General features: G+C 39.3%; 1 protein-coding gene across 20 annotated transcripts in view; it reads right to left on the reverse strand.

Annotated features, from left to right (window-relative positions):
* CDC42BPA (CDC42 binding protein kinase alpha) overlaps positions 1–11,675 on the reverse strand; it is a 291,711-nt gene extending 280,036 nt beyond the window's left edge. For 16 of the 20 annotated variants that reach the window (XR_002336229.1, XM_021064438.1, XM_021064431.1 and 13 more), the window contains exon 1: positions 10,187–11,675. Coding sequence is in view for 19 of the 20 variants with exons in the window: in XM_021064438.1 (XP_020920097.1) it covers positions 10,187–10,364 (178 nt within the window). In the remaining variant the exon portion in view is untranslated. The remainder of the gene's footprint in view (positions 1–10,186) is intronic. The other 4 variants (XM_021064440.1, XM_021064437.1, XM_021064439.1 and 1 more) reach the window with 1 other exon arrangement.

The following is a 15,045-nucleotide window of genomic DNA, read 5'->3' on the forward strand; positions in this document are numbered from 1 at the left end:
AATTTTGTAAGTACGGAAGATGGAGAAGCTTTATGATATCCCATCGATAAATCAGCTGTACCACATACCTGAGCTTTTAGTGTGCTTTTAAATTTTCCTCAGTTATGATTTCTGGTCAGGGCAAGGCCGTAGTTAGCTAACCATACAATCTCAAAATGGGGCTTTAGCCACTGCGAGCTTTTCAAAACAAAATATTTTTTAAATCTCAGGACAGGACACTTCTAAGTAAGTGTCTGACTGCTTTTAATAATATCTGAGTCAACTTGGGACATTAGGTACTCCCACTAAACCAAGGATAGGATTCTTATTGCAGCAGGAAAACACTGCTTTCACAAAAAAAGAAAAAAAAAAGCCAGGAAGTTCCCGTTGTGGCTCATCGAGCCCGACTAGTATCCATGAGGATGCGGGTTCCCCGGCCTCACTCAGTGGGTTAAGGATCCCATGTTGTTGTGACTGTGGTGTAGGCAGGCAGCTGCACCTCCAATTCGATTCCTAGCCTGGGAACTTCCACATACTGCACCTGAGGGCCCAGAAAGCAAGGAAAAAAAAGCCAAAAAGACAAAAACCTCTCATAAAATCTAATTAGTTTTGTTTTATTTAACAACCATAGCAGTCTGTATCCAAATTCTATACCAGTGCAATGACTAAAGAGATAACTGAATTAAAAAATGATCAAGCTCTCCTGGGGAAAAAAAAAAAATCACTAGGTTAGCAGGAGCATCTTTGCAAATCAGGAACTACACATATAAAAATAAACTCAAAGAGGCATTCCCTTGTGGCACAGGGGTTAAGGATCTGATGTTGTCACTGCAGCAACATGGGTCACTACAGTGGCATAGGTTCCATCCCTGGCCTGGGAACTTCCACAAGCCATGGGAGTGGCCCAAAAAATTAAAATTAAAAATTAAAAAAATAATAAACTCAAAGACATGTATCAGGTTTTATTGTTCTTCGTAAAAACATACTCATCAAATGCAGAACTCCACACTAACCACACTATATATACCTAACCTGTCTCCTTAGCTGAAAAAACATGGAAAGGATAAAGGCAAGTCATTCAAACCTCTGCCTCTGGAGCTGGATATAAATTATGACAATATTCAAAAAACAGTATGATAGAGGAGTTCCCGTCATGGTTCAGACTAAGAACCATGAGGTTGTGGGTTCGATCCCTGGCCTTGCTCAGTGGGTTAAGGATCCAGCATTGCAGTGAGCTGTGGTGTAAGTCACAGACATGGCTCAGATCCTGCATTGCTGTGGCTCTGGTGTAGGCAGGTGGCTACAGCTCTGATTGGACCCCTAGCCTGGGAAGCTCCATATGCCATGGAAGCAGCCCAAGAAATGGCAAAAAGACAAAAAGACAAAAAAAAAAAAAAAAAAAAAAAAAAAAAAAAAACCAGTGACAGAGATATAGAGAACAGACTCATGGTTGCCAAGGGGGAGGGGAGAGGGAGTGGGATGACTCGGGAGTTTGGGGTTAGTAGATGCAAACCATTACATTTAGAATGGATAAAAAACAAGGCCCTACTGTATAGCACAGGGAACTATACCCAGTCTCCTGGGACAGACCATGATGGAAAAGAATATTAAAAAAAGAATGTGTGTGTATATAAATACATATATATGTATGTATGTATGTGTGATTGTGTGACTGAGTCACTATGCTGTACAGAAAAAAACTGGCACATTATAAATCAACTATACTTCAATAAAAAAATAAGTAAATAAATAAATACATAAAATTTTAAAACGTGTGAAAGAAGAGTTCAGCAACCACTTCCTGAAACATAACTAGTTTAAAGGCTGTGATTCTGCCTGAGGAGTTTTGGTGTATGCCAGCATTTCCAAACTCTGTCAGGTATTCCTCATAAAAAGGGTTCCAAAATCAAATGACTTAGGCAAGTTCTAGAGAAAACAAAGTTAAAGAGGTTTTTGCACTGTAGAACTTTCAAAAGTATTACTATGATAATGAGCTTTATAATATCCAAAGAGAGATGCAATAACCACTATTTTCCAATCTTACATTGAACTCAATTTACAGAATCTTCATTTATATCTATCGAAATATAGTTTAGGAAACACTACAGCACACACTGTTAATTTTCTTCATAGTTACTGTCAGTCCTCAACATGCATTTACGGATGCTATATAATCTTTAGTCCACAAAAAGCCCTAAGTGAATGACATATCAATAATTTTTCTTGATTATTTTAAACTTCTGAGTTGAGGTCTAGAACTCTACCACTGAATTGCAGCTATATAACTACAAAAACAAATCATAACTAGTCATTTCATAACATTTGTTGTTCATGATGAAAAGAATAGGCAGGGGCTTAATATTTAATGAAAAACAGTTCAGTTAACAACACAATGTTCCAATGTAAAATATCCTAAAAGAAGGAATACAATACTGTTTGCATTGTCACAGAGGGAAAGACATCTCCAATGCCGATAAAATTCAATAAAATATTATCAGTAAGAATATGTTAACAGTGAAGAGAAGTTATTTACATCTTTGTATTAGTACAACTATACCTTTCTATTAAATTTCACCGAAGAATAGCATTTTATCTTCCTTTATCAAAAGGCCAGAAACTTCAAAAGCAGTATGAGAGAAAAAGCCAAGGAAACGCAACTATAAATCACCAGAAAAAGCAAATCCTAAATCAACTTTCAATCTTTTTGGCAAAATAAGCTATCACTATCATGTCCATTTTTCACTCACGATAAAACATTCTTAGAGAAGTTAAGTAACTTGCTTAAATCATTCGGCCAATAATCAAGGGAGCTGGTCTGAACCCAACCCCCGGGTGTATTGGCTTAGAACAGAAGTGTTCAGGTTGAGGTATTCCACTTGTACATCTTCACCATGGAAACTCTAAGTAAATTTAATTAAGCTTTATCACTATGAATGGAGCAAACTGAATAGAAGGTGGGGTTTTTTCCATAGATTTAGTCTACAGTGATGTTTAAGCAATTTGAAATAAAACCGAAATGTAACAAATGATTGCACGACTGAAATAATTCACATGTATTTTTAGAAGACTGTTTTCATCCATATAAGCAGTATTTTCAAGCATAATTAGGTTGGGGATGAGAGGAATAATGTTGATAGGGAAGAATTAAAGAGAAAAATAAATGTATGTCAGAAAGAGAGAAAAAACACCAATTTATCCTACAAGCTATTTATCTTTAAAATCAAGTTGATTTATCCTCTACTATTATTATCTGACACCTTAATACTCAGAAGTGAAGCCTATGGTAATCGGAGTTCTAATTGCTTACACAGTGCTGAAACAGCACCAATTATATATAGTTTCCTCTCTAATAAAAGTATTGTATATTCCAGTTTCTTTACACTAAATAGGTGCTGGCACTTAAAACCCATAGTTTCACAGACACAATGTTATCAAGTAATAGTAAAGTTCCCACATTAATCCAAAAGTCTGAAACCAATAGTTTAGCAAATTGTTGTAACCTTGGAAAAAACTGTATTTAATACTATAATGAATGCTAAAATTGCATGTCCATGATCTTAAATATCACAAAGTTATATGTAAAATTACTTCAATAGACAGACAATAGTTTTGCAACATGTTACAATTACAGTAACTAAAGCTGCAAAAGATAAAGTGAAAATTTCTAAATTTGTCGAGAACGCATATACTTGAAAAGCAAGTTTAATTAGGGCAAGAAAAGGTCATAAATAGAGACTTGTCGGTAATTTCAAGGACTTCAGAGATTAGCAGCACTGGTTCATTATAATATCTGATTTTATTCTACTTCGTAAGGTACTTTTCCTGGAAGCAAATGTCCACCAGAATCACTCTTGTGCTACTCTGCCATGATTAAATTTATCTTTCAGTTCACATGACTATCACACAAAGGACAATTAAAAGTCCACAACCATTAAGTAAGATCTAATGTATCCAGATTTGGATATTCTCTCCAAACCACACAGTGCCCCAAACTTCCCCTCATAATTATCCCTTTCAAACCAAACACATGAGACATCATGACCTCATAGTGAAAGAGCATTTCCCAAAGGGTGTTCCATGGAACACTGGTTGCCAGCCACCTTCCTCGAAACATGATAAATTCAAGGATAACCCACAGTATTGTTAATGTTTAACTTGTTTAAAATAGTTTCCCCAATTTATTTAGCCACATAAACCACCCCGCAACACACACACAACACCTACTAATATCCCAAGGATTTCCAGAACACATTTTGAAACCGGGGAGGGCTAGAGTAAAGAAACCCTAGGCCCCAAATGAACAGTTGTTCATATGAGGAAGAATTAAGGGGCAAACAGTGAGACTGGAAAGTGGAGAGCCAGTTCTGTGATGCTCCTGTTAAACCAGGAAAGCCAAAGTGCTACTCTTACAGCAGCAGATAAAGCCACACAAGAGTTGGGGGAGGGGTGTGAGCCAATAGAGGGCCAGCCACTCCCCACCTACTAACAAGAAAAAGTAAACACTCTGAAGAGGAAGCAATGGAGCAAGTAGCCGGGAAGAGCAATCTCTGTTACTGTGATCAGCATCAAAGGGGAAAAAAGGAAATCCCCTGGATCTGGAAAGGAGTTGTACATGCAGTGACAAAAAAAATACAACCATTCATATGTCTGGGATGACCTACACTTATAGTGTGGGTCATTCTAAAAGAAAATCTTTATGGCAAGAACTTCTTGACTCAAGACAGCAAAACCTGCTGAGCAATTCTTGGTCTTCGCTACTTAAAAACTTGAAATCACCCCCACTGGAAGTTTCCTAACAAGGGATGAGAAAAATCTATGGAACTAGCAAAACCTTCTCACCTACATCTACTCCAACGATCATGTGGAGTAATCGAAAGGCACAAACAAAAAACTACAACCAATATCAATAGGTCATATCCCTTCTGTTTGACAAGCTTATACAACTCTGACAATCAAGGAAGTCAACATCTAGGAACCCAGAGTCAGAGAAGTAAAGATGTCAGAAGGAAGTGAACCATCAAAGACAATGCAAAGGAGTGAAGCTAATTCCTCTGTCCATTAAGTTCTTCTAAATTAAAAATACCCAATTACTCATGAGTCAGACTGAAGTTGCAACCCAGGAAAACAGTACACTCAAGCTCATTTTCTCATTCTTCCTCTCTCCCATTCTTCCACCCTTCTTCCAAGTATGTTGTCCCTACCTAAACTTCTTTTCTTGAAATCCTTCGATCTGTCCCTAATTTTATCATGTATGCTTTTTGAAAACAAGAACTGTCTATAATTTTTTCGCTCTTAAACAGTCAACATGGTTTAGCCTCATCCACACTAGAGTTCAAATTCTTCTGATCCCAATCTTCAGTAAGTAATACAAGAAAACACAAGAGTTCTGTGTAATAGTACTTACTCTTTCTTTATATGATGTATTTGATATTTTCTATTCCTGTATACTTAATTTTCTAAATGCTAGTTGGACTTAGTAAATTGATTCTAAAGCCTATCAAACCCAACAGGATAAAAACCAATGAACAATATATACAATATACTGGCAAGAAGTGTACATGAAGAGAAAAGGTTTTGGAAGAAATTTCTGACTACCATATAAGTACAGTACAATAAAATATTAATTTGTAACATGCTCAGTTCTTTTACCCTAAAATAGCCTGGGCTTACTATCTAATATAAGTCAAGTCCTAGGAATCACGGAGGGTTCATAAAATTTTCAATGTATTATATGCTACTTGTTTTTACACTGCTATGCTAAAAAGGTACGCCTTATATTTCCATATGAAATAAAGAAGTTCCTAAAATCATTAGTGTAATTCTTGACACCCCTGTTCTCACTCACAGAGCAATAGATCCCTTTAAAAAAAAAAGAAATAGAAGAAAAATGGAAAAACAATAACCACCACTTTTGAACATGCTTCTATCATGTGTACCAGCATTGTGATAGATCGAATAACTGTATTATTACGCTTAGAAGAGATTAGACTATAAGGCGACTAATATAAAGGAAACAAGTGCCCAAGCTATATTTCTGATGACATTTACGATGATTCTAATTGAAGACATATATGAAAATAAACCTAATCATCTGCATTAAGTGAACATTTTGATAATGTGATATAGTTATTACATATATTAATGTTAATATATTAATAGTAGTATTAATATTCTACTCAGGAAAAGCTAACAATGAGGAACATTATGTGAAGAACAAAGAAAAGATTTAGATCCTCCGAATCAAGCCATCATCACCTCACTTAAATGACCCACACATCGAAAAATGTGAATAAGCTTTAAAAGTACTCTGATGATGGAGTTTCCATCGTGGCACAGTAGTTAACGAATCCGACTAGGAACCATGAGGTTGTGGGTTCGATCCCTGCCCTTGCTCAGTGGGTTAACGATCCGGTGTTGCCATGAGCTGTGGTGCAGCTCGCAGACGCGGCTTGGGTCCCGCGTTGCTGTGGCTCTGGTGTAGGCCAGCGGCTACAGCTCTGATTAGACCCCCTAGCCTGGGAACCTCCATATGCTGCAGGTGCAGCCCAAGAAATGGCAAAAGACAAAAAAAAAAAAAAAAAAAAAAATACTCTGATGAAATGAAAAGTTTAAACCACAGTACCTGCTGATGTACTCTAGTAACAAGTTTATTAATCATTCAGACTATTGTGTGTGTATACAATGAATAAGCTATAAAATTCCTGTTAAGGATTTAAATGAAATATTTAAAGTCCAAGATTCAGAAATCATCAAAAAACCAGTTATCCACATACAGAGAACCTTGCATTTTTTTTGGATTAAAATTATCTTACACCTATTTTTTAAGTAAATTGGTGAAGAAGTCCCTGTAATTCCAATTTTCCATTTCAAAGTAGAGGACAGCCAATTCAGTGAATAGTATTCATTTAGTCATTACTAGCAAATTAGCTTACCATGTAAAAGGTACTTTTACTTCTACAATTCCACTATAACTCACTGTAGTTACACCACTGATATCAAAACTATCATTTTATAAACAAAACATACAAACCATAATCATTCCAACAACTTAAAAACAAAGACAGAACATAATCTTTCAAATCTTTTTGGCTATAACTGGAAAATATACATTATTAAATTCAAAAATGACTTTTGGCCTTAAGGCACTCATATGTCCTTGCTCTGTCGCTTACTGCCTTAATCCCCTCTTCCTCTCTAGAGCTCTATGCAATTCCTCCCTCAAGCCATCAACACCAAGAACAAGGAATACTATCAAAAAAAAAAATCTGACTTTGAATTGCTACTGTTCTTACTGTTCCAATACTGTAATGAGCAAAACATTAACTGTATCAATATAAAAGTGAAATGGACCATAACTAAGAATAAAGTGAAACTGATGGAAAAAGAAGCAAGACAGACAGAATCTTGCTGTCTCCATTTTTAAAAGTATCAGCAAAAAATAAGCTATATCTAGATGACACTTGCATTAGTACAGAGAGCCAAACACAAATATACAGCATGTACTACAGGGTATTTAACTATCACTGCTCTCTTGTTGCAAATATTGGGTCTTTTAAAACTCAAACTAAAAATTGTACCATTGAAGGGAAATCTAAATTACCAAATTTAACCCCAACAAAAAATCCCTTTCAATTTCCATGATAAACCAAAAAACATACTGTTTAAAGAATTAAGTTGAGGTCAATTCAGTATCTGGAAACTTCTTTGATCTAACTCGGCTTTTTTGTTTGTTGGGGGTTTTTTGGGCCACAACCAGAATGCATAAGTTCCCAGGCCAGGGAACAAACCCACTCCACAGCAGTGACAACACCAGATCCCTAACCACTAGGCCACCAGGGAACTCCTCTAACTTGCTTTTTATATAGTGTTAGGTAATGAGAATTCAATAAGACATCTCCCCGGAAGAGAGTAATCAATTCACATGCCAAGAACAGCTGATGTATTTCAATAATGAAGTGATCGACATTCTTAAATAACCTAAATTCTCAAATAACTTAAAGATGGTAACTACTACTCATGATGTATTTCTTGAAAGCTTTTTCCATTCTTAACTTTCTTTACTTACTCCTTACCCAAATTTCTATGGTTGATAACTCCCACTTTCAAGACCTCACACTCCAACTTAAAAATGTCTGATACTTAAGTGGCATTGTCTAGTCCCAAAGCCTACAAAACAATGCCTGATAATTCTGGTTTCTTATTCTTTATTGAGAAACACAATAGGAGTTTAAGAGATTGTATCTTTGTTACATCACATCAGACTTCTAAAAAGACAAAATATGAAGGATGCTACTAAAACTTAACTTAAACTGTGAAAAATCCTTGGTTTAAAATTGTAAATCTACTAATAAAATGTATTTGGCCAAATACCTATTTGACTTTTTTCTTATTTGGCTTAAATATATACAAAGTTTTTTTTAATAATGATGTAGAAACAAGATCCAAGGAAGCATGTTCAGTGGAAAATATACGTAAATTATTCTGACAGTACAGCAAAATATCTCATACAATAAATGTGACTCCTTAATAATCAAAAGGCAACTGAGGATATAGATTTCTTTTATCATAATTTTTAAATTACATTTAAAACCAATACATATAAAGAGTTCTCCCATCATTTTGCAGATGAGAAAGAACAGACATTAAATGACAATCATAATCACAGACTAGAATATCACTATGGAACTATAATTTAAGAACTGTAACCCTAAAAGTACCAAAATCTTTTTTAAATTAAAAAAAAAACTAAAAAATTTCTAAATTTATGAAACATGGCATGTAAAACTACTGTTATAAAATATTTTACTCTACACATAAAAGACATATACTCACAAATCTATGACCAGAGTGAAAACTGTCTCATTCTTCAGAGAACAGTCTCTTGAAAGATGATTTAGAATTCTCACATTCTTACACTCTAGTAGTCTGTTTTTTAAAATCATTCCATTCACATTTCAAATATATATATTTTTTAAACCCTGTGACATAAAGTTGCTAAAAAAAACCTTCTGATACTAGCAAATTTAATTATTAACGTTATCATGTGTAGGCAATCTTGAATAAGTGATTTACTAACAAACACATTTTTCATAAATCTTAAATTTTAAAAAATGGTACGATCACCAATTGACCTTTACTTCAGAAAAATAAAGCTTTACTTGGGAACAAAGCCATTTTAGCATAAAAACTTTTCAACAACTCAAATTTTGGCATTCCAAAGGTATAAGACACATCTTTGATTAATATCCTTCAAAAGTCAAGGTACCAACATAGGTCTGGGTGATGCTGTATAATCTTTCCCCAGAGAATTGGTGGATGCTGGAACTTGCTCACATGGAACACTGGAAGCGGAAGAACTTAAGCTTCCAAGCTTGAAGGTCACCTGCAGCATTTGCTCTCTTCATTGATCTACATCCCTACCTAGATCTTCTACATCACACCTATACTTAGGAAAAAGAAAACTCGAAATTTAACCAGGTTAGGTTTCAACTAAATTGTGAGTAAATCCTAACTCACAGGCAGGCAGGAGCTGCTCCCAAACATTCTCTACCAACTACTAACACAAAAATTTTAAACTATTTATGTCATCTTACAAGCATGACAATTTTTGGTAAGTCCATGTTTAGTAATTTCCTTTGCTTGTACTATATCAAAATGTAATAAAACCCACTGACGACCACCTTCAAGTTTCTGTTGACCTAAGATATTTTAATATCTCCCTCATTTTCCGAAGCCTGGCAAGGAATGTTTCCACCAATAAATACCTTCCAATTGAACGCCTGTTATATACTGCCATGCATCAGACAGCCGTGAGCAACAATCCATTTTTGCCCATCACAGAATTATTCAAAATCTCTTGCTGCTGACCAAAAACCACAGTCCTTCCTCACAAGTTCCTCATTAAATCAAGGCAACAACTAAAGTGGCATGTTTTACTCTTGGGAAAATATTTACCAAAAACCAGAAGGAAAAAAAAACCTTGAATACTTGCTGCCTATTCTTTTATTGCATATACATTTAAATACATAATATATACCATATAGCATATATACTGATTTAATATATATGCTATTATTATTAAATATACTTAACATACCAAATATATATATTAATATAGTCATTACAGAGTAGAGTTTATCATGATAACTCCCTACAACAATTAAATCTTTATGCCCAGCTAAAGAGGTTTTATTTTAAATACACTTACCCCATTCTAGGTATTCAAGAATGTTCTTCTCTCTTCTCAGTGGAGAATTATTGCATTCATCATAAAGGCAGATGAGGATATCCAGTAACGTTTCCACACTGAAGCACTGCCCATTGGTCTGAGCCGGCCCATCCAAAATAAACTGCTCCAACTGCCTCAAACGCACTTCTCCAGACATGTTTGCTTCAATTTCGGCTGGGTTTTCTTGCAATAACTAGAACGACTTTGACTATGATTATCTGATCCTAAATTGTAAAAGCTGTGGTTTTAAAAATAAACCACTTGTTATTCAAACAACTGTCATGCAGTGCCGGGGCTGAATGCAACATCCAACCCACCAGGAACCTCACTTAACTGAAGCGTCTTCAATTTCGCACATATACATATATCTTGAGGGAAAGTTATCATAAAATAGATATTTAATACATTTTTCAAAGAATAATACAATTAAGTCGTATATTTAAATAAAATAATTAAAAAGTACAGCGAACCAAAGAGTCAACACTTCTTATTAAAAAAGGGAAAAAAAGAAAAAAGAAAAAAACTCTTCTCCTTCATTCAAAATTCAACTCGTGCAACATAATCCTGAAACGAATCCGGTTGCATCATTAATGAATTAAGTCCGATCTGCATCAGCAATTCACTTCCCAGGCAGAAGGAAAACCGAAAAGGGAGGAAAAAACCAGAATGTATATAAGGGGGAGGGAAAACCAAAAATTCTGCTGCAAATCCTCCCAACCACCACTGGGATAACGCCTCAGCGGCAATTTCTCCAGCGGGAAAGGGAGGTGGCGAGGTCCCAGAAGCAGCCCTGGGCTCGGAGCACGCCAAGTCTTCCCCGGAGGAGGCTTTTCCTTTCTCCTCCTGAGCTCCTTCTTCCTAAGGCTTTGCAGTTAGTCCCATTTCCAACGGATTACGATGAAAACTCTTCATTTTTCTCCCCGCTTCTCCCAGGGGCCTGACTGGCTGCGGGCGGCACTCGCCCCCGGCTCCGGGAGCGGCGGCTACTCGGCCGCCCGAGCCCGCTCCATGTCGGTGGTCGCTGGGCCGCCGGCCTGGGCCGCGCCGGGCGGAGAGCCCGGTCTCCCCCTCACCAGCACCGCGGCCGCCCGCCCGCCGACGCTCCCGACGCCCGGGCGAGGAGGTGCTTTTCTGGATTCAGAGGACGCGGACGGCAGCAGCTGCGGCGGCGAGGGCGCGGGCGGCTCCGGCAGCTAGTTCTCCTCCTTCTTCACACCCCGGGGTTAAGGGCATCTTTCCCCGGCAAGGAGGGAAGCGGCCGAGGCGCCGGAGGAGGGGTTGGTGCCGCTGGTAAGGAGACCAGGGGCTGCCGCAGCCCGGCTCGCAGCCACTCCCTTCCTTTCCCTCCACCCCTCCCCCGCCTTCCCCGTCCTCTCGCGCTCGCGCCCTGGGCTCCGCGAGGCTGCTCCAGGCCCGCCGCGCGCAGGCGGAGGTTCGCCGACGAGTCCGGATCCAATATGGCGGCCCCCGCCCCCTCCCCCGACACGCGCGCACACGCCCTCTCCCCGCCCCGCCCCCGCCCGAGCCCAGCCGGCGCGGCGGGGTCCGGTCCTGCGGCCGCGCAGAGCCGAGCCCAGGCCCTGGGCGGGTGGGGGCGGGGGCGCGGGCGCCTGCACCACCCCGAGGGGAGGGTGGGGACGCCTCGGCAGCCCAGGCTGCGGCAGCCGCAACGTGGAATGCAGGGATACGGGAGGACTAGCGAGGCCGCGGCGGCGGCGGCGGCGGCGGGAGCGGACGGTCTGGAGGCGGGAGGACCCGGGCGCGGGCTGGGAACTGCGCCACCGCCGCGCTGCTGCTCCCGGTTCCTCGAGGCTTCTGGTTCGTACGGATCGCGAAGCGGGGCTTCCTCCTGGTCCTCGGAGGCACCACCTGACTGGCGCGTTTGCTAAGGGGACGCAGAAGCTGACAGCATAAGGCTTTCAACACCTCCGTAAAAGACCGTGTCTTTCTCACCATCTCTACCTGCTCACCTCTCGCCCCCCAAATTCAGTTCGCAAGCATTCCGAAGTAATGATTTCCTTGGTGTCTAATTGCACCACCTCTTGTGTCATTACCCAGGACAAATACAATGACAGACTTGTATGCGCTACCCTCCAAGTCCTGAGTGTGTGCGCGAGAGTAGAATTCCCTAGTCTGTTCCCAAAAGTTTCCCTCTGTAGAGCACAGTGTTTTCTCTCCACAACTATTCTAGCGGCTGCCTGTTTATTCCCAGCGAAGGTTACCACCTACGAGGCATTCAGCCAATGAAGGGGAGTCAGATAGTCCCCTATCGTCAAATCTCCATCCCCTGTTCGTGGGCGCGCACGTAACCCCACGGCACAGCACAGAAACCCGGCAGCAAAGGCAGGTCATTCATCAGGTACAGTTCCTGATGCAATTAGGACCTTCCAGGTTTTTTGAATCTCGATTTTAGGAGAGAACGCTCTACAAATTTTTCATGGAAGAGCCCACATTTAAATGTATCCTTAAACTGGGTCACTGCATATCTGTCATTTCCTTCTCAAAACTGCCATCTCCTCCATAATTTTTGTCCAAAATACATTTATTTTATATTCCTTTCCTACACCCGTGAGGCAGTTAGGTTTACTATGTTCATGCCCACAATTGCCCATAGGGAAGCTGAAGAAGAACTAGAAATCAGGGTCTAGAAGTCTAAAAATAAAACCTAACATTAATTATTCAAATTGCTGTCATTCACAAAACATTGTGAATCTTTTGTGAAATCTACACTTGGTGTGGCTTAAATGCACAGCATTCTTTTTCCAACAAGCTCTTAACACAAGAGAGATATTTACATAGCCTCAGACAAAAGATGGATCATTTCTAGGCAGAACATCTTTACATGTGTGTGTTGGCTAGTTACAAAAGTAGTAGAAAAGCAAAAAGTTTAATCCTAACACACATGATATTTTGGTGTTTATTAAAGTCTTTTTCCTATGAATTTTAATAAAAGTGTTACACAATAAAAGACAGTTTTAGAGCCTCCTGTTTTCACTTAATATATAATGAGCCTGTTTTCTGGTCAGCCCTTATTCTTCAACAGCATGGTTTTTAACAGTGAAGCCAAAATGCTTTTACCCTTTCACTTGACCATGAGGTCGGGTAACAAAGAAAGAAGCGATTTCTCTGCTTTGACACCACAGAGCTGGCTCCAAGATACCTACTTGTCCAACGTGTAAATAACTCTAAAGAAGAGTTTAAGAGAGAACCTAAGCCATATTAGATCACAATAAATGCTAATTAACAGTGAATATATATGAGATACAGATACGTTAACAAAAGAGTCACGCTGCTGGTCCTTGCCACCTATGCTGTTAGCACTCAGGAGCCACCCACAGTCTAGGGTATTGATGGTTGCTTAATAACCTTTTCCACATTATTTAGACAGTAAAGGGAGAACTTACTTTATTTCAAAAAAAAAAAAAAAGGCACAAAGAGAAGTAGGAAGGTTGAACCCAATCAATTTTGCTTGAATAATTCAAGCTCAGAGACTTAATAATTAACTAGACACTAAACACATTGTGTGGGTGTTATTTTAAATGTTCCGGTTGAAGTGTGAACATGCTTGTTAATGAAACCGGTCTCAAGCCAAAGAAAGGCGCAGCCCCAGCAGCCCCACAGTGCTTGAAGTGCTTCTGCAAAACATGAGTGCTACAGGCTGCATGGCAGGGTGTTCTTTGCATAAAGAGCCTCGAGGAGGTCTCTTTTGTGAAATTTTGCTGGGGGGCCCAGAGACTTGATGTATACCACTGCAAGCACAGTGTGTTTGAAATAATCAGAAAAAGTTTTAGGAAGTTGCTGGGAATTATTTTGACCTTTCAGAAAGGAAACAGGGCAGGAAAGGACAGAGAGATAAGAGAGTGAAAAGATTAAGGCAAGAGTCTTTAAGCCTGGTCCAAGGAAGCCTCCAGTTCTGGCCTAAGAGCAGAATTAATCCGTCAGTTAATATTGATAACAACCAGCCCACTCTTACCTTGCTCTATCTTACCCCAGAATAAGTATCAGTTCAATATTGAACAGGGTCCAAAGCAGATGAGAGTCACAGCAGAGTTTCACGTATAGTAACACACAAACATTTCACTCCATCCCCTTTCAGCCCAGCTGATACATCCCGACCCTGCAATTGATGGACTTGGCATAGCACCCTCTGAGGATAAAACACCAGCAAATGCTTGTCCTCACTTCATGTGTGCCTCCTGATATGAGTAATACCAACTGCAAAGGCTTATTTAAAAAAGGAGGAGGGAGACATTGTAATTAATAATTGCCTCTTTTACAGAACTCACAATGTGTAAAATACCTTCCAGAGTACTTTGAGCATATTATTCAATTCAATCATTATAACCACATGAAATAGAGTATCATTTCCACATCTTTGATAAGTATCATTTCCACATCTTTGATAAGTTCATTTCCACATCTTTGATAAGATATCATTTCCATATCTTTGAAACACCTTTAGAGATATCTTGTATAACTTGGGAATGACAGAAAAGCTAGCAAGTGATGCAGGAGCTAGAGATCTACACCAGGCCTGTCTCATTCCAGAGTCATGGTTCTAATCACTAAATAAGAGAGGTCTGAAAGATCAGCAGGGAGTTCCCGTCATGGCACAGCGGAAACGAATCTGACTAGGAACCACGAGGTTGCAGGTTTGATCCCTGACCTCACTCAGTGGGTTAAGGATCTGGTGTTGCCGTGAGCTGTGATATAGGTCACAGATACAGCTTGGATCCTGCATTGCTATGGCTATGGTGTAGGTCAGCTGCTACAGCTCCGATTAGACCCCTAGCCCAGGAACCTCCATATGCTGCAGGTGTGGCTCTAAAAAAGACAAA

This window comes from Sus scrofa, chromosome 10 (assembly GCF_000003025.6).
Source record: "Sus scrofa isolate TJ Tabasco breed Duroc chromosome 10, Sscrofa11.1, whole genome shotgun sequence".
Lineage (NCBI taxonomy): Eukaryota > Metazoa > Chordata > Mammalia > Artiodactyla > Suidae > Sus > Sus scrofa.